The sequence below is a fragment of the Podarcis bocagei genome (genome assembly GCF_964188305.1).
Source record: "Podarcis bocagei genome assembly, chromosome: 12".
NCBI classification, from domain to species: domain Eukaryota; kingdom Metazoa; phylum Chordata; class Lepidosauria; order Squamata; family Lacertidae; genus Podarcis; species Podarcis bocagei.
The window spans coordinates 33045822-33070179 of record NC_138137.1 but is presented as its reverse complement, the minus strand read 5'-3'; the positions used below and the strand labels follow the sequence as shown (position 1 = coordinate 33070179).

General features: G+C 43.9%; 1 protein-coding gene across 6 annotated transcripts in view; it reads left to right on the top strand.

The window, feature by feature from the left end:
* The window catches only part of DYNC1I1 (dynein cytoplasmic 1 intermediate chain 1), a 234983-nt gene that overhangs the window by 47984 nt on the left and 162641 nt on the right, over positions 1 to 24358 (top strand). For 5 of the 6 annotated variants that reach the window (XM_081164604.1, XM_081164605.1, XM_081164607.1 and 2 more), the window contains 4 exons: positions 8338 to 8454; positions 10465 to 10579; positions 14086 to 14176; positions 23985 to 24044. In XM_081164604.1, the coding sequence (XP_081020730.1) occupies positions 8338 to 8454; positions 10465 to 10579; positions 14086 to 14176; positions 23985 to 24044 (383 nt within the window). The remainder of the gene's footprint in view (positions 1 to 8337; positions 8455 to 10464; positions 10580 to 14085; positions 14177 to 23984; positions 24045 to 24358) is intronic. The other variant, XM_081164609.1, reaches the window with a different exon arrangement.

The following is a 24358-nucleotide window of genomic DNA, read 5'->3' as shown; positions in this document are numbered from 1 at the left end:
AAATCGTTCGCCCCCACAACAAAACCCTGCAGCCAAGGCATCATTTGATAGTAGACATTACAATGTGATTGTGCGAATTAGCCTGAGGAATTGCTTGATTTGGTTCTGCTTTGTCCTCTTCTCAATTAAAATTAAGAAAAACTAGACTGTCTCAAGCTGCATAAGTTACTTGAAAATGGAGAGTGGTCTTGAGCATCTGATTAAACTAAAATGGTGGTGCTCTTCAGGTGAACAGTGCATCCATCACAACAGGGTCAATAATCATGGATCAAATGGTCACCTGTCATGACAAACCATGGCTGAGCATTCTTGCTCCGGACACATGGGAATAGGAATAGGAATGGGGGTCACACACAAGCTGAAGGGCTGCAGCAGCTTGTTCCTGTACACACTTGTTACACTAAACCATGATTTAGCATGACATATTAGCATTACTATTTATTAAATTTATGTAAAATATGTATTTATAAATTTATATAAATTGTTAACTCAGCTGCTGTCTGCATGGGAAATCTTATGTGAGGAACATTTTATGCAAGTCTCCATTTCAGAAATCTCCTACTCAGTAAGAATTCCCCATTATGAATTGCATGCTGAGGACTCAATATTTTTTTGCACATTTTACATCATAAAATCAGTGGGATAGATCAGTTTCAGAAAACCATTAACTCTACTTGATGTGCTTGTCTGAGATAATAGTTTCTGGAACAATATGTAAAGTTCTCCAGAGATTGTTCCTGCTAGTGACAATAATGGCAGTGACTTCAACATGACTGCAATTAATAAGTCTATGGTGTGGTCCAAATTATCAACTAAGCTACCTAGAACTGTGCAAATTTACGGTAGGTTGTAATCCTGTGCACACTTGCTTTGGAGTGAGCCCCACTGAACACAGGCACTTACTTAAAAGGTTTGCTTTGTAAAGATCATCAGTGTTCATACTGAATCCCAGCATGCCATCAGATCATAACTGCCAATTTTTCTTGTTCCATGATGTTGCACATTTCCATTTCTACTTCTGTGTAATGTTGCTTCAGATTTTTCAGATAATATGTTATTTAGTTCTGGAACCATAAAATGTATTTCCCTGAAACATGAGAATACACCTTTCCATATGATCATCTCTGTAGCTGGAAAACAGGGAAGGCTATCTTGATCAACCTGCAGAAGATTTAATGAATACACTATGGACTTTAATTGATCTGTACAATTTGGGTGATGGAACAATATTTAATCTCAATTTGACTACTGTTAAATTTTGATGACATCACAACACTGCGTTGTGTATATTCATTTCAGTTCCTGGGCAGAGGAGGCTACTTTCCCTTGTGCTGGGTACATCTGTTGCTCTCATGCAGTTTGTTTTTTCATTCTTAAGTAAGAAACTTCACAGTGTAAAACTATAAACAGAAAACTGTTACACAGCAAAGTAACATTCCCCCCCTTTGGTTACAATGAGAATAGAATATACTTTTCCAGCCCCTTATTGCTGACACCAAGAACTGCAGATTATAATGAAGACCCCACAAGCACTGCCCTATAAATGAAACCCAATCTTCATAATGTCTGTTTATGACCTTGCTTGCTAAGAATATTTCCAGGGGCAGGGTCTTGAGTTTTTTATATAGTGTAGGAAATAAAATTATCCCCTACAATTCCGGTTTCACTAGCCCTCCGATCACAAATATCTGATGAATCAGCTGCTTTGTTACTGTTGGTTTCTAATGCTTATTATACCAATAACAATCTATGGACAACTCTGCAGGACTTTCCCATGTTTTTGATTAAGAAAAGCCTAACTGCAGCCAACATAAAGCATACAAGCTCTTTGGATCTTACTTTTGTAATGTCGTCTTCAAACACAAAAAGTAGTTTTCCTTATCTTTCCTACAATTCTAGATATTTATCATAGTACTCTATTCCAATACCTCTCTACCTGTGGCCATTGCTCCCCAAAGTGCACATAAGTTCCTTTCCCCCACATCCTTTCCAACAGTTTGGGGAGACAGACTTAGCTGTACATAGTTCCATCTGTGCAATATTTCCACAGGTTTCTTCCAATTGTATGCTGACCACAGATTTCACTGGCTTTCTGCTTCTTTGGAGTTATTCCCCCCCCCCAAATCCTTTCCTCAAATTATCTTGGTACCCATTACTGTTTCCACTAACATCAATCATATTCAATTTGCCATTTGTTGTAAAACCTTTGTTGCCAACAGCCTAGTTTTAACACCCATGATCCTAAAACATGGAAATACATTACACTTAAAGCAGTGTGACAAAGGTTCCATGCCATTTTTTGGGGTGGGGAGAGGAGCGAATTAGAACACCAGTAGTCGGCTTAATGGGATGCGGGTGGCGATGTGGTCTAAATCACTGAGCCTTGGGCTTGCCGATCAGAAGGTTAGCGGTTCGAATCCCCATGACGGGATAGTAGATAAATAGGTACTGCTCCGGTGCGAAGGTAAATGGCGTTTCCATGTGCTGCTCTGATTTCACCAGAAGCTGCTTAGTCTTGCTGGCCACATGACCCGGAAAAACTGTCTGCGGACAAACATTGGCTCCCTCGGCCAGTAAAGCGAGATGAGTGCTGCAACCCCAGAGTCGTTCGCGACTGGACTTAACTGTCAAGGGTGCTTTACCTTTTTTAGTCAGCTTTATGCTCTTCTTTGCATTGTTTCCCCTATCTAACATTAAAACTGATTTTATTTAGATAGCATTCATTTAAAAACATGTTTACAAAATATAATCTGAGAAGTACATGCAAGAAGGGGATGGGTCTTCCGAACTTCAACCTTCCTAGAACGTTTTCTGTGTCTCTGTTAACAAAGCCTGCATTGAACAGACATACGATGCATTCGGTTTCCCCATAGTGGGCCTGCATTGTACATTTAGGCCATCACTGCAGGGATCAATGAGGTTACCAGGTCAGCTGTTAACTGGGACAACTATGAAACTGTTATTGATTTTCTAAACTGCAACATCTGCAATTTTTGCATTGTCTAAACAAGGTAAAGAGAGAGAGATAGGTAGCATTCTGAGTTGTGAATTACGGTATCTTTGGAATCTTTATACACTAATAGCAAACTCATTTTCTGAGTCTGAATCCCCTTTCTGGTCAAAATGGCACGACCCAAACAGAAGAAGGAAGCAACAACAGGATTTTTGGTTGGTGGGGACGACGCCCCCCTGCAGAGATATAAAACATCCTTATGAAAAACAAACAAAGGGAGCACACTCAGCAATTGCCTATTGAGGACTGAATATGTCCAGAGGCATAACATGCCTTACTTTTGGTTGGGGGCAAGGAGATTAATGGATTTCCATGGAGATGGCAAATAGAATGGAGTATACTGGAAAAGGGCATAACAGGCTGGCTGGAACCCTGAACAGGAATATGGCACAGTGCAGCATTTTGTTGCAAGTCCCACTATGGCTGCATTCATAGAATCATAGATTGGAAGCGACCCTGAGGGTCATCCAGTCCAACCCCCTGCAATCCAGGAATCTTAACTAGATCATATATGGCAGATGCTCATCTACAACCTCCTAAGGGAGTCTGTTTTACTATCGTACAGCTCTTGCTGTCGGAAAGTTCTTTCTGATGCTTAGTCGGAATCGCCCGCCTTGTAATTTGAATCCATTGGTTCAACTCCTCTCCTCCAGAGCAGGAGAAAACAAGCTTGCTCCATCATCCATGTGGCAGACCTTTAGATATTTGAAGATGGCTATGACATCTCCTCTTAGTCTCCTCTTTTCCAGACTAAACATACCCAGCTCCTTCAGCTGTTCCTCATAAGGCTTGGCTTCCAGACCCTTGATCAGCTTGCTCGCCCTCCTCTGCACGTGTTCTAGCTTGGCTTGTCAATATCCTCCTTAAACTGTGGCATCCAGAACTGGACACAGTACTCCAGGCATTTATTGCATTGGTTTTACTGGGGGGTTTTTTGTTTGTTTGTTCTTAATTAAGAAATTTCACAGTATAAAACTATAGACAGCAAACTGTTCTACAGCAAAAAAGCATCACATTTTTTATTTTGTTGCAATGACAACAGAATATAATTTTCTAGTCCCAATTTCTAACATTTTGGGACCTTCCAGCTATGAGCACTTGCCGCTCACCTTGTCTTGTCACCATGGAACATTTCTGAAAGTCACACATCACAGCACCAATCCAGTTCATCCTGAGGAAACATAACCATAAACCACTGAATTGAACCTTTTCCTTCACAGATGGCTCTTAGATGCACCATCACTGGAAGGGTGAGGGAGTAGGGTTACCATATTTCTAGAAGTATAATTATTTTGCTCCTTTCCCTGCACCTCCCCACTCCCCCAACTCTGCTCCAGAAGGTATGCTTCTGAATACCAGTTTCCGGGATCCACAAGTGGAGAGAGTGCTGTTGCACTCATGCCCTGCTTGAGGGCTTCTTATCAGATTGACCACCATGAGAAAAACTGAGGCTGCTGAAGAAGCGCGAGACCATCATGGCTGTGATTCCTAGAAGACCTGCTCCTTGCCTTTCGGGCCTTTTCCCACTGGCCTGGGAGGGCGGGGCCTGGACTGACTCCAGCCCCAGAAGCTGAGGATGCCAAACAGAATCTTGAGCTGAGATATTGCTTAGGGGGTTTTTGCCGGAGGGCAAAATGGTTGTTGTTAATTTTCTGCACCTTTATTTGGTATCTTATGATTAATGTGGAAATTTTTCAGTTTGGGTGTGTACTTTCTGGTGCTTTGTTTATTGCTTATGACTACTTTTGTTATGTTTGTAGTTAACATATCTTGTTTATTTGTTTGCCACCCTGAGCATGGTTTTAACTTGGGAAAGGCAGCATACAAATAAAATGATTGATTGATCAGGATGCTGGATTAGACTGGCCTTTGGTCAGATCTAGCCAGTCTCTTCACAAGTTCTTATAATGGGGGTTCCTCTGGAACAACGTGGGAGGTGGCATAGGCGAAAGGGGCTTGGCAAAAATCATCTCCCTTCCATTCACAGAAGCCACCACCAGATCAAAGACTCTTCCATGAATGGACGGCACACCCATTGGGCGCAACCCATTAGCTCTGCTGGGAGCTCATTAAAAAAACAAACACTATTAACATTTTCAAACTTTTTGAACCAAATGATCCGAAATCCTTACAAACACTACAGCGTTTTAATGATGATGAAATGGCCTATTCTTCTCTTTGGCAAATGTCCACAAATGCTGTGTGTCACCCTTTCACTGTCTTCTGAGTTGTAGGAATCAACAGTTGTGCTGACGAGACAGAATGGCATTGTGTGGAGGACAAAAAGGGTGATGTCACTGTGCATTTGTGCTGAGACGGCCTGTGGGAAAACTGTGCCATTCTTTCCCATCTATTCTCCGTCTCTGGAGGAAGGCAGATCGCATTACTAATGAGGAGGCAGAGGGAGGGAAGCACAGAGTCTGGCTGATACTACATAGTAGTTCTGTGTAAATACTCTAAAACCACAGACTGCATTCCAAACAGCAACTTCATGCTGCCATTTAGAATCACAGCCAATTGAGTAACAAAGGCTAAGTGCTCACCACACATTTAAAGCATATTACTTTCCACAATGAATCCTGGGAGGCGTAGTTTACCCTGCACAAAGCTATAATTCTCAGCACTCTTAACAAACTACAGTTTTCAGGATTCTTTGAGAGGTGGAGCCATGTGCTTTAAATGTACACAGCCTAAAACAAGGGTGGGGATTTTTTGTCAGCCTGTGGGTTGCATTCCTTGTGGACTATCTTATGGGGCAGTGGATGTGACTCTTAGGTTCAGTAGGCTATAGTCCAGCCATGGAAAAGTCAGAGGTTCCTACCTGTACCTGTCTCCACCAGGCAATCAAGTGGCGTTATAGTTTGACAACACATTCCAGACAGTCAAGAACTACACCTTCTCTCTGCTTGCACATGCATGCGCGCGCACACACACACTTGTGTCACTGGGAATGGGTCTAGGCACTGTACCCCTAAGGCTATGAGACACTTGTGTCAACACTGCAAGTGACAGAATCCAACTGTGGGTGTATCTTTGGAAATATCTTCCTGCAACGTTGCCAGCACACTTTAAAAAGTGTAGCAGCAGATCTAGTGCATGGAAGAAACTGCATACTCTTCAAGTGTCCAATTCTCCAAGGACAGACCTGGAATTACGGAAGCCATCCCGGTTTCCGATTGAATGTCCCAGTTTTCCTTTTTCTTCCTCTCCACGTCTCGGAGTACAAATGGTGCAAAAACAGTGTCCTGTTTATACTGAAAATAAAATACCTGCACGAAATGAAAGAAATGTTGACACTGGCATACAAAGCACTTGCTATAATTTTGAAGGAAAAAGTAACTAATCCACTTTAAATTCTTTAATTGCAATGCTTCAGCAGCCAGCCACTTTTTAGGAAATGCATGGAGTGTTTATTCCTTTAGTGTAAATTGAGCCTTTCACACACTACTCAGAACTAAGACCCAATGAGTTCAATAGGATTTACTGTTCCTGATCATTCCCAGTTTCCATTATTATTAAGTCATCTTCCAGCTATTTTTTTTTATTCCATTTATCTGCTGAAGGTGTTGCACACGATCCCTTCCCTTACACATTTTTTCTTTTCCTGATGTAGAAAAGAATGTCTCTATTTCATCTGAGAAATGTTGAGGTATATGAAAGTGATGTCTCGTAAACATAGGGCAACTTAGGAGAAATGTCGTCTTCTGGGTCAGGGTGGAATATTTTATTTGTATGATGATTGTAATATGTTGAAAATTAAAGAGAAAATGAGGACGAGGAAGAAATGCATTTTTCATAGTTACATTGGGCATATCGGATTTCCTGTCAATGTAGCCTTGTCACCCTTTTAAAATCCCTTTTTGCACCCATTACAGAAAGGGCCCTTAGCAACATGGATGCGGCATTAGCATTGATTGAGTCAGAGCTCTGCTAGTGTAATTGAGCAGTGAGGCATAATGCAAAACTAAAAAGAGAGTATAATTGGTTGTAGCCCTGAGTTTCCTCAATGCTTCTGAGGGCAATCTTCGCTCAGCAGTGCTTTTGTACCCATAATGATGCCATTACCTGACCCTCTGTAACAGTTCTCACATTGATTTTACTGTTCCCTCTCTTCAACCTTCCCTACCCTGAATCCAATTTCCCTTCTTCCCTTTTAACCGATAAAGTAGTTAATCATCTGTGTGATGTTAATGGTGATTTAGGCTAACCACAGTATACCACAAACCACAGGTTGGGGTGGATTTCAGATCTTAGGCTGGCGGGGGGGGGGGAGGCTAGTTATTCAGAATCAAAAGTTTTGCTCAAATTAATGCTGATGAGAATTTGACCACAATTAAGGCTCAGGAGTTGCTCCCAGGAGAGAAGGCCCTTTGATGTAAGGAGCCATGTATGCCCCAAACTGGCTTCTATTAGTTAACAATGGTTAATAGGAATCAGAATTCAGTGGTTTGTTTTTTGGTTCTGGGTGAGAGAACCTTGTTGGGGTGTGGAAAGAGAATTTAAAGAGTATATTCACATTAGTGGCTTGAAACATTTGCACGGAGTTGTTCACATCAGAGAGGGGCAGGAATCACCACCCAACACCCACAGTCCTTTGGGTTTTTCTGCCCCATAACCCTGGCTCCCAGAACTCCTATTCATCAAACTGTCGTCTGCCCTTGTGTGCTCATCTGGGCCTGAGTGATGGCTGTTAGGGAGTGTTCGCATTACCACTCACGCTACATCTGGTTTTCTAATTGGAGTGAAGCCGGTTTGAGAAAAATGCATCAAACAGCAGAATTTGCCAAGAAACTTCGGGATTGATATGGATTGCGGCTGACATCATGGGAGTGCAGCTTCAAGAATTAGCAGTGCAAGCACTCTGGATGCTGAGTAAGCAGTTATTTGAACATACCCTTAGATTTTCATGGCCTTAATCAGGCCAAAACAAGCTCAGAAGGTGGTCTGGTGAAAAATCATTCAGTTGCCCTTTCAAACTCCAGGTGTTGCTGTTTTTATTCATTAACCTATCAGTTGCCTTTTATACACAACTCGATGTGATTTACAGTTATACCATGATAGTAGTTTAAAAACTGCGCAAAAGCAACAAAAGATAGGTCCAAAACCAAAACAAAACTAGGCAGGGACCTTTTCATGTTGTCTGCCTTAATGTACTTATCATTTTGTTCATTCTTTTACTGATCTCCAGCTGTCACTAGGGAATTACCAAGTTATGCTTACAGTTTCACCAGAACCCCCCCCCCAGATGCCAGTCAAAGGCAGAAAAGAGACCTCAATCCCCCCTATTTCCAAAATCTAAATTTGCTACTTTTGCTTCATAACAGGGAATCACCATGTCTGACAAGAGCGATTTAAAAGCGGAGCTTGAACGCAAAAAGCAGCGTTTGGCTCAGATAAGGGAGGAGAAGAAACGGAAGGAAGAAGAAAGGAAGAAAAAAGAGGTAAGGCTGCTGAGACTCCCTTCCCATTTTTGCTTGTTTATTTATTTGGATGTATGTTCTCTACTGCCCTCTGGACACAAGTCAGTGCATTTTTTCTGGGGGTACCCAAGGGTAAGCAGTAAAGGTAAAGGGACACCTGACCATTAGGTCCAATCATGGCCAACTCCGGGGTTGCAGCGCTCATCTCGCTTTATTGGCCGAGGGAGCTGGCGTACAGCTTCCGGGTCATGTGGCCAGCACGACTAAGCCACTTCTGGCGAATCAGAGCAGTGCACGGAAACGCCGTTTACCTTCCCGCCAGAGCGGTACCTATTTATCTACTTGCACTTTGACGTGCTTTCAAACTGCTAGGTTGGCAGGAGCAGGGACCGAGCAACGGGAGCTCACCCCGTCGCGGGGATTCGAACCGCCGACCTTCTGATCGGCAAGTCCTAGGCTCTGTGGTTTAACCCACAGCGTCACCTGCGTCCCTTTTAGGGTAAGCAGTACTGGCACCTTTTTTCTAGAAGAAAAGCACTGACATAAGTATATATAAGCTATGCTGCTTATGGTGCCCCCAAATTAGCTATTGACTTTTTATTATTATTATTTAAAGAATCCTGTCCTTTCCGCTCACTTTGTGTAGGAAGACATCTCTATTAGCTTTTATATCCCAGCTTGGATCCAGTTACTGCAGGTGTAAACAGGCTGATCCAGTCAGGTGGGGAGAAAAGTTTTGGACTGAATCTGGAACACCCAGCTTCAAGTCTTGACTCAGCATGGATTCACTGTGGTTTAAGTGAATTTCTACCCAGAGTAGCTAATCCACAGCTCAAAGGTTGCATAGGGTCCTACAGGAGGGTTTAAGTGCCCCCCACAATTAGAAACGTTTTTGTTTAACTGATCCTGTGGATCCCATGCAGTGATGTCATGATGCCAAAAGCTTATTTCTGCCCCACCTCAATTTTATTTTAATTTTAAAAAATGTAAATACTGTATACATTTAATTCTTTTTAACTGACTGATGTTGTGATTTCCAAAGGTTCCATGTGTCTATTTTTAAATATATTTATTGTTCCTTTACAACCTGTCTCTCCCCCCCCCCTTACGTTTGTGACTGGCCAGCCTGGTTGCTACGGTAGCAGATTTGCACTTACTGTTTTTCAGCAAAGTAAACGATAATTGCTGCTGCATTTTAGCCTCCTGGCTTGGTAACATCTTTTAGTTCTATTAAGGTTTGACTGACATATTAGTTTATTTGTCCTTGACGCTATGCGTGAGGTTTTTTTTCATTAAGGGGATTTGCACTTCTTTTTTATTCAGTCACTTAGCGAAATAGAGATGAGAATTGACAGGGAACGGATACTCATTTCCATGCAAAGTCAAGGAAGCATTAAGTGATTATGTTTCTTTTCTTTCAGATGTCAACATTTGCTGCAGTTTAAAGCACCTGTTATCCCTTTTCTAATAACTGGTTTGCTTTAAACTGACACTTTAATATTGTACGTGCATTTCATACCATTATTGGGCTTTGCTATGAGAAATTGACGTTGCAAATTTTGTTTTTTTGCTGTCTTCCTTCCATTTTGCACTTTTGATAGTTCTCTAGAAGCAACTGAGACACGCATACACAATTGCTGAATGAATCCCACCTTTGCTAAGAGTGCTGAAAGTTGTTGGGAGACCCTAGTTCCCCTCACAGAATGACAATTCTCAGAAGAGGGCTTGATGGTTAAACCACTTTGAGAATTGTAACTCTGGGAAGGGGGAATAGGGGTCTCCAAACAAGCCTCTGCACTCTTAACAAACTACAACTCCCAGAATTCTTTGGGGGAAGCCATGACTGTTTAAAGTGGTATCATAGTGCTTTAAATGTATGGTGTGAATGTGGCCCAAGAAGCACCAGGAGGGGGGGGGGAACCATTTCTTATTCCACCAAGGGGAAAGCTCCCACTAGTGTCGGGAAGCACTATCCTCCCTTAGTTTCCATTTTCTTTCACTTCAGCTAATTGTCCAATACTATTATTTCAGTCAGATTTTCAGCAAAAGAAAGAGCCAACGCAGGAAGATTCTGATCTGGACCGGAAGAGAAGGGAGACAGAAGCTTTACTGCAAAGCATTGGTATTTCTCCAGAACCACCTCTAGGTATTCAGAGAGAGACCTGTTCAAACCATTTCAGCCACCGTTTAAGATCCACACATTCTTTTGACTGTAGCATGCTTTTCTTTTCCTGGTTTTTGGCTGTTGTTCATAATGTTATATGTTAAACACCGTTTCGTATCGCCCCAATAACCAATTCAGAGCATTTCTGCTTCTTATCTGTGCTGAGTCTCAGTGTGTCTATTATGTGTCATTCTCATCCAGACATTTCAAAATTGTTTCTCTGTGGGCCACACCACTCGCACCATCTTGGGCTGTCGCTGTTCCATTCTTCTGAAAATTGGCTTGGCTCCCCTTCATTCCTCTGATTTTTTCTTACATATAATAGTTGCCCCTTTGAAAATAGAGTCCTTTATTGACCTTTTAAACATGTATCATTAAAAAAGAAAAACTTAGAAAAGAAACATAAATTATACATACACACTGTACATTTAAAACACATTCCAAGCACATTTCCTCCCTCAGAGAATTCTGGGCACTGTGGTATAGCCCTCACAGTGTTACAGTTTGCAGCAACCCTTAACAAACTACAGTGCCCAGAAATCTTTGAGTTGGAAAATGTGGAATGTGCTTGCTTGATATACATGCCCCTTGCTCCTGCCCTTTTTCTGCTGTTTTGTTTCATTCCATCCTAATCAGATACCTATTTAGGCATTCTTAAGTGATTTACATGAACACATGACAGAGGTAGAGTAGGTATGCTGGGCTCCTTTCACTCTGCTCCACTTCGGTTCCCATTGCCCTCTGAGCTGGAAGGCCACTTTTTTTTTGCAGTGGGAAAGTCTCCTGCACTCATGGAAACTCCCTAGGCATTTTAGGAAGAGGCGTTGTCACAGGTCAAGGATATTCCAACCTGACAAAGAAGGTGAGGAGCAGACCTCACGAGGGATGTGGCCTGCAAAGATGACCTGCTAAGGGGTGTGGCCTAAGAAGTGTTCTATGGGCTGGATAGAGGTCGGAAGGTCCACCCTTGTCTCCTGGACCTGATGTTTGCCACCCGGGCCTAAGCCGTGTAGGGTAGGCATCCCCAAACTTGGCCCTCCAGATGTTTTGGGACTACAACTCCCATCATCCCTAGCTAACAGGACCCAGTGGTCAGGGATGATGTGAATTATAGTTCCAAAACATCTGGAGGGCCTAGTTTGGGGGTGCCTGGTATAGGGCTTTTAGGAATGTGAAATACAATCTGAGGTCTCCAACATGAGCCAGCATGATGTAGCAGTTAGAGTGCTGGACATGGGAGACCAGGGTTGAAATTCCCGCTCAGCCATGAAGCTCACCCAGTGACCATGGGTCAGTCACTGTCTCTTTGCCTAACCTACCCCATAGTGTTGCTGCAAGGATAAAATGGTGAAGAGGAGATCTATGGACTCCACAGTGAGCTTCTTGGGGGAAAGGTGAGATATAAATGTAGAAATAAATAAATAAAATAAGCGTATTGCCTAGTCTGGATCATGGCTTCAGTTGTGCAAGCCATCAAGAAAACCTGGAGCCAGCACTGATGGCCATATTAAAATACGGCATGATACATCTCTTGGCTCTAAAGCCATGATTCTCTTTGTAGGCTATTCATGCAAATTAAAAACCAGCTCCTCCCGATCCAGATAAAGCCCAAGAAGCAGAATGGATGCATAATAAGCACGTCACCTACCACTTCACACCTGTACCTGCCAAAGGGCTGTCATGAAAAATGAATGCCTTTTGCACTCACGATTCGTTTTAGTGACAGTTCCTAGTGAGAATATGTGTAAGGTGTTGGACCTCGTGCCACGGCCGATCCATTTGATTGACACTTCTGCCAGGAGATGTGAAGGATTTAGCTAGAAAAGGAAAATGCAGTTAGGAAATTATTTTTGATTTAACAAAGTAAAACAGTGCATTTTTAAATGCCCAAGTTGAAACAGGCGATGTCGCATTATAGGATTTACATTTTCCTCCGTGTGGCTGCCATGAAGATTAGTCGAAGTAGAATTGTTTCTGTATTGCCTGCCCCCTTGCTAATCTAGATTCAAAAACGACAATAGCATTTTCACTTGTGGTCTATCTTTGCTTTCAGTGCTTGAAATGGAAAGCTTCCACACCTTGTCTTTTTTTGTGGGGGTGGGGGGACTTATTGATCTAAATCATCATGCAGTCTTACTTTGGCTCTTGGTCCTAGGCTGAGCACTGTGTGAGCAAGCTAGCTGACTTCGGTTTTGCCTTAACTTCACTTGGCAGGGTCCCAACCAATTGCCCTCCTACTACTGGATTAGTTTTGAAGTTCCCAAGTTTTAAACAAGCTGGGTTCTGTGACCCTGCAGTCATTCTGCATAAATGCCTATCTAGCCGCCTCTTGCAGAAAAGGGGAAAGAATGAAAACTAAAGCCTTCCAGTGAAATCATTGGAGGTATAACACGTTCATGCTTCTGGCAGAAAAATGCCGAAGCTGTTTGGATCAGGCTAAAAGCCTAGCAGTGTAGATTTGCGTCAGGTGGCATTAGTCCACACAGGCAGGTAGCGGTGGAGCGTGCCTTCCCAGCACCCGGGGAGTGCCTGGGGGGTGAGGCATGGAGGGTGACTTGAGGAGGACGCAGCAGGGCAGGCATGCGCCCTTCCAATCAATCTGATTGGTCTGAATGGAAGGGTGCGTGCCTGTTGCGTCCTTCTGATGCCCTGCCAGTCCCACGCTGCTTTGTGAGGCTGGGACGTGGGATCAGACTCACAAAGTAGCATGGGGCTGGTGTGAGGAGCAAAATGCACCCTGGGAAAAACTGCGCCTGGGGCAACGGTCCCCCTTCGCCCTGCCCATGCGATGCTTCTGCAGGCAGCCAATTAGAGCAGCAGGCTATGGAGCAACGTAGTAACACAGTGTATGTTAGCAGCCCAAAATGCCCAATAAACTGTTTTATCTTTTAAGAGACTTTAAACAACTGCAGTATGCCTTTTCCGTCCCATGTAATGACTTAGCTCCAACTATGTTCTACTCAGAGCAGACCCTTTCCAATTAATGGACCAAAGTTAGTCATGTCCGTTAATTTTAGTGGGTCTATTCCAAGTATGACCAGCATTGACTATAAACCAGTGTTTGCTCAGGCAACTTTACACTATGCAGAAACAGTATTTTCAATTTTTCGTTTCCCTTAACTTTTTTTTAAAGATATCCAAGGCCTATATTACCTCTTTGAATATGTTTCCACGTCTAAAAAAATATTTTAAATAAAAATGCAAAGAGTCGGTCTTAACATTGAGTACTGATACTATCATAACTCGCTTTCAGACCAATCTAAAATTCATTTCAACTTTTAATTTGCTAAAATATTTAGAATTCACTTGACTTTCTTCCTTTTCCTTTCCTTTCTTTTCCTTCTTTTGGTTTCACCATTTCAAACTCTTCCACTCATCCGACCGTTTTATCATTTTGGATCCTCGCTTATGATTTGTCTTACACTGCTCTTCATCAGTGCAGTTGCTGCATGTTTTAACATGGGATACCTGTTATTTTCATTATTTAGTCCCAACCCCTATGTCTCCCTCTCCGAAATCAGTGAGCACTCCCAGCGAAGCCGGAAGCCAAGATTCAGGAGACTTGGGGCCCGTAGGAAGGTAAGACGGAATTCTCTGTCAGTGTATGCTGTTTGCTTTCATTGTGGATTCCTTTGATGTGAATGCCTTTCCTACCATGCCATGCCACCCAGTTGTAAATATTGAGTAGACCCAGGGCTGGCTCTACTACTGACCAGAGTGGGGCAGCCACCTCAGGTGATATATGTTGTCAAGTTGTAAGTGTTGAACTTCTTCATCAACACAGAGTGTGCGCAGCGAATGGAGCGTAGAAATAAAAAGCTGTCCTCAATGTCTTTTCTTAGTTTTATTTTTGAAAACATTAACAGCCAAACGCTGCAAGCCATCACCAGCAGCTTACAAGACATTTGATCAAAATAAATACAGTTTCAATTAACCAATTATCCTATCACATCACTTCCTGCACCCGGTGCAGAAAGTAACTCCCCTTTTAATTAGGCAAAAAGACCACAGGTGTGCAGCTAAGTAGGTCAAACTGCAAATATACACCTCTGAAACAAACCTGGTTCTTGAGTAGCACTACTGACCACTTTAAGATAAAGAAAAACCAACAGTTAGATGACAGATCTGTGTGGCCACACAGCTTGCCTTTCTAGCCCATTGCCTTAAGGTTTCTTCCTCTCAGTAGTCAAGGTGAAAAAGGTGGGTGTTGTCTCATCACCAGTGTGTTGTCCTCCATATGTTGTTGAGCATCAACTCCAATCAGCCTGTGCCTTTCTTGAATTAGTGGGAAAGGCTATGGGGTCTGGAAATACACCTGTTCTATTGGAGTACAATAAAAGGAGCCTGTAGGTTGGGGGTCGGGCACCTTTTTCAGCCTGAAGACTGCATTCCCTTTTCGGCAACCTGCCATGGGCCAGTGGTGGGGGAGGCAAGATGCACAACGGGCAAAACAACAAATGTAAATGTTACCTTTGCGGACTAGACTTGTTTCCAGGTCTAGCCCAAGACATTTTGGCGCCTGAGGCAAACCACAAAAATGGCATCCCCCTCCCTGAGAAGGGGTGAGTGAAGATCTACATCAGGAACATGGGGGAGGGGGGGAATAAAGATGCACATTGGTATCTGCTGCCCCTGTGGATTGTGCCACCTGAGGCAGTCACCTCAGTTTGCCTCATGGGTGGACCGGCCCTGCTACTTTCTATACACACACCTGCCCATATTACATGTATTATGAGATTTCAAGGACACATCCAGCCAACCCAAAACACTAAAGGAAGGTGTGAAGCAGACTGGTGAGAATCCCAAACAAACAAAAAGCATGAGAGAAAATATAGCTTTAAATTAGTTTTTTAAAGAGATGTAGAGATGAATTGCTGTGGGTATCAGGAATATGCTGTTTTAAAGCAGGTAAAATGGAAGTTTGTTATTTACTACGAAGTTTTATTGGATCAGAAAGGGAAGCCTTGTAATGTAAAGCAGGGAATATTTATATCTCAGTTGCCACAAGCATTGCCCTTATGAATTATACGAGGAACAGATTTATAATTAAAGGGATGGCTAGAGTGGGGCAGATCACCACCATTTGAATTTGTCTTTCATCTTGGCCTACCTGGCTGAAGTATTATAGGTGATTGACTAACCTAGGGCTGTGTCACTCAACTCAGCCACTCTCTTCACCTCAACCTGCAACCCTGTAGTTGCAACCATCTTCCTCTCAGTAGTCAAGGTGAAAAAGCAGACTCCTCCCCAGTGCCCTCAATTGCCCTCTCACCAGTTTCCTCTTGCTCTTGCTCCACCTCAAAAGAACCTCCACAAAAATGCCAACATTCCCAGGTGTTCCCATCCTCACAGGGCAGGACTTGATGTTCCCAAGCCTGCTGATGGTTCTTGACAGCTTTTGCTATTCTCCATCTGTTCTGACCACACTGAGCCTACAAGTGCTAGATGGAAAATGCCACCCTCCGTCACATAGCCTGTGTCTTAGGATAGAGAGTCTTTGATCCTCGGCTTTGTTGGCTGTTACATTTCTGTGCTGGATGCATCTTCTAATTCATTCCGCCTCAAGCACTCTCCAAACTTGTCCTTCAGTACCTCAGGTTTCAAGGACAACCCTTTCAAGTCTTCCTATGAGCTCTAAGTATGCCAGTTCATATTGTGCAGTATTATTGTCAAGAAGAAAACAATAAAACATTTCCAGTGTAGTTGTTTCCTAGCAGCATCACACTGCTTATTAGCCATATGGGATCTTCTTGGGCATTAAAAATTATAAAATGCTTCTCATGGAGCATTCCAAAACAATGAACAATAAATAAGTCAACAATAAAAACAATTTCCCAATCTAGTACAGATACAGGCTGGGATAAGAATCTAGACTTAGTCTACAACTGAAAAGACATTAGAAAAGCCAGCTCTGTGATATATATTGAGAGAGTTGCAGTGGGTAGATACTGGCACCCTAAAGGTCCAACTCTTACATTATATGGAAAGGACCTTCTGATGAGATGGTATCTGCAGGAGACTCTCTCCCATAGATCACAGTGACTGACTGGGTACACTGCTGCCAGCATCTTGACCTTTGACCGTTAGCTAATAATTGGCAACTTTAAGCAGTATGGCTGCTGTATTAATACTTCCACATAAGAATATTTCTATCAAATCATGGTGCCCATGGAAGGCACTGAAGTAAATAGACCGGCAACTTTTACTGCATTCCCATTGTTGATGGCAGTTGTCTTGTGGCTTTGTGTGATTTCTTAGGTTGTCATGTGGTTTCAATCGGTATGAGTGAATTAGTGCTTGATTTATATGGACCCAGGTTTTCCAACTATTCTTCATGGCAATATTTGGTATGTACTCTAAACCAGTTTTCTCAGTCTTGGGTCTCCAGATATTATATATCATCAACAACAATTACTTATTATTTATTTATATGCCGCCTATCTGACAGGGTTGCCTCAGCCATTCTGGATGGCTCCCAACACAAGAATAGTAAAAACACAATAAAACGTCAAACACTAAAAACTTCCCTGAACAGGGCTGCCTTCAGATGTCTTTTAAAAATCATGTAGCTGTTTATATGTTTGACATCTGATGGGAGGGCGTTCCACAGTGCGGTTTCGATTACCGAAAAGGCCCTCTGCCTGGTTCCCTGTAACCTCACCTCTTGCAATGAAGGAACCAGAAGAAGGCCCTCAGAGCTGGATCTCAGTGTCCAGGCTGAACAATAGGGGTGGAGATGCTCCTTTAGGTATACAGCTCCCGCCATTCCTGACTACTTGTCCTGCTAGCTAGGGATGATGGGAGTTGTAGTCCAACAACACCTGGGGACCCAAGGTTGAGAAAGGGTGCTCTAAACAGAAACTCATGAAATAAATCCGTCTAGCAGTCTGATCCAATATATCTTTACTTGTATGTCTCACTCAGTGTGGGGGTTAGTTTACTTACTCCCACGTTAGAGTGAGTGCATGGGATTGCTGGTCACGACCTCAATCCTGTGAGCATTTGGTGGAAAGCAAGCCCTATTGGACACATGAGCTTACGTGAATAGTGAATTTCGGTTTGTATGACCATCACAAAAGCACGGATTGGTTCTGGGTGTGTGCCAGATACAGAGTCAGGAACCTCTGGTTAATTAGTCTTTTTGCATGTGAGCCAGTGGCATCATTAAAAACAGTCACACTCTCATTCCTCAAGGATATGTAGAGTTTGGTTGTCTAGATTGTAGTTCTCATTAGTAAGTTTCTCATGGTATGGTTTTGAGGGGGGGCGCTCTTGTTCCCTAAGGGGGCTTCCTAGTGTGACTTAGCAACCTGAGTCTCTGCTCAATCCTGTATTAATATGTAATGTGCTGTCACTGAACTCGGGTGGATAATGGCCCTGTCGTACTCATTAATCTACTCATGAAAGCTTTAATTAGTCTGCTTTTCTTTTAGAGGTGGCAACATCCATTGGCCCCAAGGAAATCAAAGGTGTCACTTACCATTGGATACCCATGGAAAATGTTACAAGGAACAACAAAAGCCACGTGCATTTTGCAGGAGAAGACATGGGGAGCCAGAAACTCAAAAAGGGGGTGGGAATCCAATAAGCAGTTGAGAAACAGTTGTTACAAAATTCACTTTTGCGTGTTTGTGTTTAGACTTATAGCAAACCTCCCCCTAATGTATGCAGGGAGTTGTGGTTGTTTTTAAAATCTTAATAAGGGGGAGCATTGGAAAAGATGATCGTGGAGTCCTGTCAAGCAGAAAGGCGTGTGCAGAGCAGATCCTGAACCAGCTGTTAATGGTAGTCCCTGAATAAGAGGGTCAGTGCTAGCTAGCCTGAAATGGGGAGCCGGCAAAGGCGGACCTGACATTTGAACCTGTGCAAAGCCTATACAAGGCAACATTGTCCTCCGGTAACCTCAATTGCCTTTGTCCGCTGAGGATTCTGTTCCCCAGCTCTTCCTTTAATCACACAGTAATGGAATTCTCCCTAACGGAATATTGTTTGTCACTTGGGAAACTTGACAGGTTTTGAAAGAGGATGGAGCAAAGGGGTAATGACTGCCTTGAGCAAGCTGCGTGTCCCCCGCCCCCCCTAAGTATCCTGGGTGTGCAGGTATAAGTGGTCCCCCGATACTCATGACATTAGAAGCTGGCGCATATTCGGCAAATCACACTTTCTTCGCTAATGACCTTGGCAGTGTTAGGCAGATCATTTCCACTTTGTTTCAGTTTCATCTAGGCAACTTCTCTAACACATTAGGCACAGAAAGTGCTTGGCATCTTCCGCCCCCTCCTCTTTCATCACTCAGATTAGGTAGAAGTATTGGGAGGAAGAGATTCGGCCTCTGCTGATGCATAGCCACCAGAGCAAAATCTTACTGGCTGTCTGTGTAGTTTAGTATTTTTATTTTGAAGGCATCACTTTCAAAAATGCCTTTCCAATGACACACAAAATCCTGGGCAAGTTTTCAACCAAGTCACCCAGGAGGATTCCCTTACTACAGCTCAAATCCTTTTGAACATGCCCCGTTGCAAGGTCCCTTTTATTTATTTATTTATTTATTTATTCTTTTAATGGACTTAATATTGATTGTTTCATCTCGATGTGTCAGCGTGTGGCCAGTGCCCTTGCTCTTGCCCTCCAAAGTGTAACTAATAGGAACTGAGCTCATCTAGCGTGATTGTCCCATTTGCAGTCCAATCAATTCATAGCACTTTTGTGCAGGAAGTCAGTCCCTCTGTGTTTAGCTAGGAGGCATGTATAGGGACTCCTCTAGGCAACCTGTTTGTTGAGTGTCCTTCCTGGTTAGCTCACACAAATCTTATGCTGGTGTTAGACTGTGTCTGGTTTTCATCGAGCATTTGGAATTGATAGTGGGGAAGTTAGATGACACTGAGCATTCATCCTGATTTGTTTGTGCTGCGTTCCCCATTAATAAGTCATTCATCCTGCTTATTAAAAAATGGAAGCGGATTTGTTATGTTTGAGTGACAGTGTGCTTTAATCCACTTTTATTGTGCAAACCTACATTTCTGGCATGCTCTTGAATCTATTGCAGATGGGGGAGTTGAGGAAAAGAAACAGATTAGTGTGTTGTTTTCCAGGATGGGACCATGGGCAACTGTCCCTAAATCCAGCGCTGGAATGAGTTTTCAACCAATTTTCTTTGCCATAGTTGTGTGGGTAGAGTCAACACTTACGTGCACATTGACCCAACTGACTCAGTCCAAGATGCAAGTGATATTTTTTTTACATTTTTAAAATTTATTGTTAAATTTATATTCCACCTCTTATATCCTCCAAGGAGTTGAAGGTGGCATATGTGGTTCTCTTCCTCCCCATTTTGTCCTAACGAAAACCATGTGAGGTAAGTTAGGGTGTGAGGCAGTGGCTGGCATGACGCCACCCAGTGAACTTCATGGCTGAGTGAGGATTTGAACCCAGGTCTCCCAGCTTCTAACCAAGCTCTCTAACCACTACACTACACAGGCTCTTCAAAGTGCTGTGTTGGTGGGGGTGAGGATTTGAACCCAGGTCTCCCAGCTTCTAACCAAGCTCTCTAACCACTACACTACACAGGCTCTTCAAAGTGCTGTGTTGGTGGGGGCTGATGGGAGTGGTAGCCCAAAACATCTGGAGTGCGTCAGGTTGCGGAAGGCAGGTCTAGTTCAGGGTGGTGAACCTCTGGCTCGAGGGCAGGGGAATGTGGCCCTCTAAGCCTCTCTGTCTGGCCCTTGGGAGTTTTTCTGTGCCATAACCATGTCCTTCAGCAGCCCTGCTTCACACTTTCCTTAAATGTCTTTGCTTGGCTGAAATGTGTCCCCTGATAATGCCTTTCGCTTGCCTGATCAATTTCAATCTGTTACCTCCGAGGATGTGGACAGGCTGCTTGGACGAGTGAAACCAACCACCTGTCTCCTGGATCCTTGCCCATCCTGGCTTATAAAAGCTAGCCGGGAAGGACTGGGCGATGGGCTTCGTGGGGTGGTGAATGCTTCCCTCCGTGAGGGAGCCTTCCCAGACCCGCTGAAAGAGGCGGTTATTAAACCGCTTCTTAAAAAACCATCTTCAGATGCGGCCACGATGGCCAACTATCGCCCAGTCTCAAATCTTCCATTCCTGGGCAAGGTGATTGAGCGAGTGGTTGCTGAACAACTCCAGGCACGCCTGGAAGAAGCGGACCATTTGGATCCCTTCCAGTCGGGATTCAGGCCTCATCATGGGACTGAAACTGCCTTGGTCGCACTGGTTGATGATCTCCGGCGGGCTAGGGACAAAGGTGAGAGCTGTTTCCTAGTTCTGCTGGATCTCTCAGCGGCGTTTGATACCATCGACCATAGCATCCTTCTGGACCGTCTTGAGGGGCTGGGAGCTGGGGGCACTGTTATACAGTGGTTCCGCTCCTTCCTCCTGGGCCGTGTTCAGAAAGTGGTGGTGGGGGATGAGTGTTCAGACCCTTGGGCCCTCACTTGTGGGGTGCCTCAGGGTTCTGTCCTCTCCCCCATGCTTTTTAACATCTATATGAAGCCGCTGGGAGAGATCATCAGGAGGTTTGGGCTGGGTGTTCATCAGTATGCGGATGACACCCAGCTCTACCTCTCTTTTAAATCAGAACCAGTGAAGGCGGTGAAGGTCCTGTGTGAGTGTCTGGAGGCGGTTGGAGGATGGATGGCGGCTAACAGATTGAGGTTGAATCCTGACAAGACAGAAGTACTGTTTTTGGGGGACAGGAGGCGGGCAGGTGTGGAGGATTCCCTGGTCCTGAATGGGGTAACTGTGCCCCTGAAGGACCAGGTGCGCAGCCTGGGAGTCATTTTGGACTCACAGCTGTCCATGGAGGCACAGGTCAAATCTGTGTCCAGGGCAGCTGTTTACCAGCTCCATCTGGTACGTAGGCTGAGACCCTATCTGCCTGCGGACTGTCTCGCCAGAGTGGTGCATGCTCTGGTTATCTCCCGCTTGGACTACTGCAATGCGCTCTACGTGGGGCTACCTTTGAAGGTGACCCGGAAACTACAACTAATCCAGAATGCGGCAGCTAGACTGGTGACTGGGAGCGGCCGCCGAGACCATATAACACCGGTCTTGAAAGACCTGCATTGGCTCCCAGTACGTTTCCGAGCACAATTCAAAGTGTTGGTGCTGACCTTTAAAGCCCTAAACGGCCTCGGTCCAGTATACCTGAAGGAGCGTCTCCACCCCCATCAGTCTGCCCGGACGCTGAGGTCCAGCGCCGAGGGCCTTCTGGCGGTTCCCTCACTGCGAGAAGCAAAGCTACAGGGAACCAGGCAGAGGGCCTTCTCGGTAGTGGCGCCCGCCCTGTGGAACACCCTTCCAGCAGATGTCAAAGCGATAAACAACTATCTGACATTCAGGAGACATCTTAAGGCAGCCCTGTTCAGGGAAGTTTTTAACGTGTGACATTTTACTGTATTTTTGGTTTTTATGGAAGCCGCCCAGAGTGGCTGGGGAGGCCCAGCCAGATGGGCGGGGTATAAATAATAAATTATTATTATTATTATTATGAATGGAGGAAAGAGAAGGGTGCAAGCTAGCTTACTGTACAAAAGTGGTGTGGGCACAGTGGTGGGGCCAACCCACGCCAAGCTCTCCATTGCCTTGCCCCTGCCCCTCTCTCTCCCTTTTCATATGTGACACCTGCACTGCCTCGCCAGCTGCTACTAGTTTTAGGATCACTTCACTATGTTCCCAGCTTGTATCCTTGAACACCTTAAAAAATTGCAATGTGGCAAGTTGTGGTCTTTCCCAGGTTGGAACCGCCACAAGACTACTACACTGTGTCATTTTTTTTAAAAAAAGATCAGGTCCTGGAAAAATCAATTTATAAAACAAAGTCGTATATTCATGTGTCCTTAGATGTAGCCCGTTAGTCAACTAGTTACTAACTGCCTTTGAACTAAGTAGGTAGTGAGGACGATTATTTATAACCTACTACAGTGGTACCCCAGGTTACATACGCTTCAGGTTACATATGCTTCAGGTTACATACGCTTCAGGTTACAGACTCCGCTAACCCAGAAATAGTGCTTCAGGTTAAGAACTTTGTTTCAGGATGAGAACAGAAATCATGCTCCGGCGGCGCGGCAGCAGCGGGAAGCCCCATTAGCTAAAGTGGTGCCTCAGGTTAAGAACAGTTTCAGGTTAAGAACGGACCTCTGGAACGAATTAAGTACTTAACCTGAGGTACCACTGTATTTTAATAATTTCATTGATGTACCATTGTATTAGATAAGTATGTATAGAATTATAGTGTTTTTAATGCACTTTTTGTTTCTGCATTCATTTGTTTCTCAAATCCATCTGTTAGTTGAAATGAGAATGGAGAGATCACTTGGTCCTAATGCTGGGAATCCAGATCCCAGCTGGAGGAAGCACTTTCATTGCTGTGCTTCCAGATTTCCTCTCCTACCTGCCTAAAATGTGCTCAGTCCTCTTAACCCATAGCTGGCAATGCTGATCATCTGTTAGTTGGTATGCACGCCACGTGTCATGCAGACACCCTGAGTGTTGCATGCAGAGATTTCCTGCCCTCCCAAATGTAGCCTTTTGTGCCTCTGGTGCAACAAACCTGCATGCAGCGACCTGCTTGCAGAACGCTCTTTCCAGGGCACTTCAGCACATGGGTGCTCCAGTGTACTCATGGAGCTCCAGCAAGCGCAAGGGCTTCCCCGTTGACCTTGATGTTGAGCTACGAATTGGATGCAGCTTCTTCACTGTGGGTGGGTGGGGGGAAAGTCCACATTTAACACCATCTGCTCTGGATTACCATATTTTTCCATCTATAAGACGCCCCATGTATAAGACACCCCCTATTTTTGGGGACTATGATTTAAGAAAATGGGGAAAGATCTATCTGTGTATAAAACGCCCCCAAATTTTGGAAATTATTTTTTAGGGGGGAAAACCTAGTCTTATACAATAGCTGTCAACTTTTCCCTCTTTTTAAGGGAAATTCCCTTATTCTTAATAGGATTCCTCGCAAGAAAAGGGAAAAGTTGACAGCTATGTCTTATACACGGAAAAATACAGTATATTCATCAGTTAAGCAGCTGAGGCCTACCTTGTCTTTCAGGGTGGTTGTTTTTGAAGTGAAGCAGAGCTGAGCAAAAGTCGGAAGCCTCTTGTCCTTGCTAGCATAACATTCTCCAGTTTTGACAGAGAAAGAGAGTTTGATGGAATTACCTGCTCTTGTCTGACAGTAGATATTCTGTGATATTGCCTGTGTTTCTCTGTTGTACTTTTGGAGTTGTGTTCTGTGCTTTTACAGCATAAGGCAAACGACGAAGTGATTTGTTCCTCTCCCTGCAGCCCGTCATTGCAGTTAATTCTGTGTGTTCTTCTTCCTCCCCTTGTGCTGTGCTGCTGATAACCTCGCTAGGACCCTGCAGTGGGACACAGACCCTTCAGTGCTGCAGCTTCAGTCTGACTCTGAACTTGGGTATATGTCCACTCTCGTTCTTTATTTTCCCTCTTGTTATACTATGACTTTGTTTGCACTGGTTATGTTGAAGTTGCTTCCTTGGTCAGCTTTCTCCTTGCGTGTATGTGTGTGCCAAATCCTCAGCGTCATTCAGTACTCTTATTTTTGTTTTGTCTTTAAATTTTTTGGGGGAAGGACCGTCTTCTTCTGAGAAAAACGGAAGCGAAGCTTTCTGAAAATGGTCACTACTTCTGGCTAGTGAAAACATCCAGGGTCCGGTGCGCTCTTGATGTTTTCAAAAGAAACATTTTCATTTCACTGGAGATGAAATG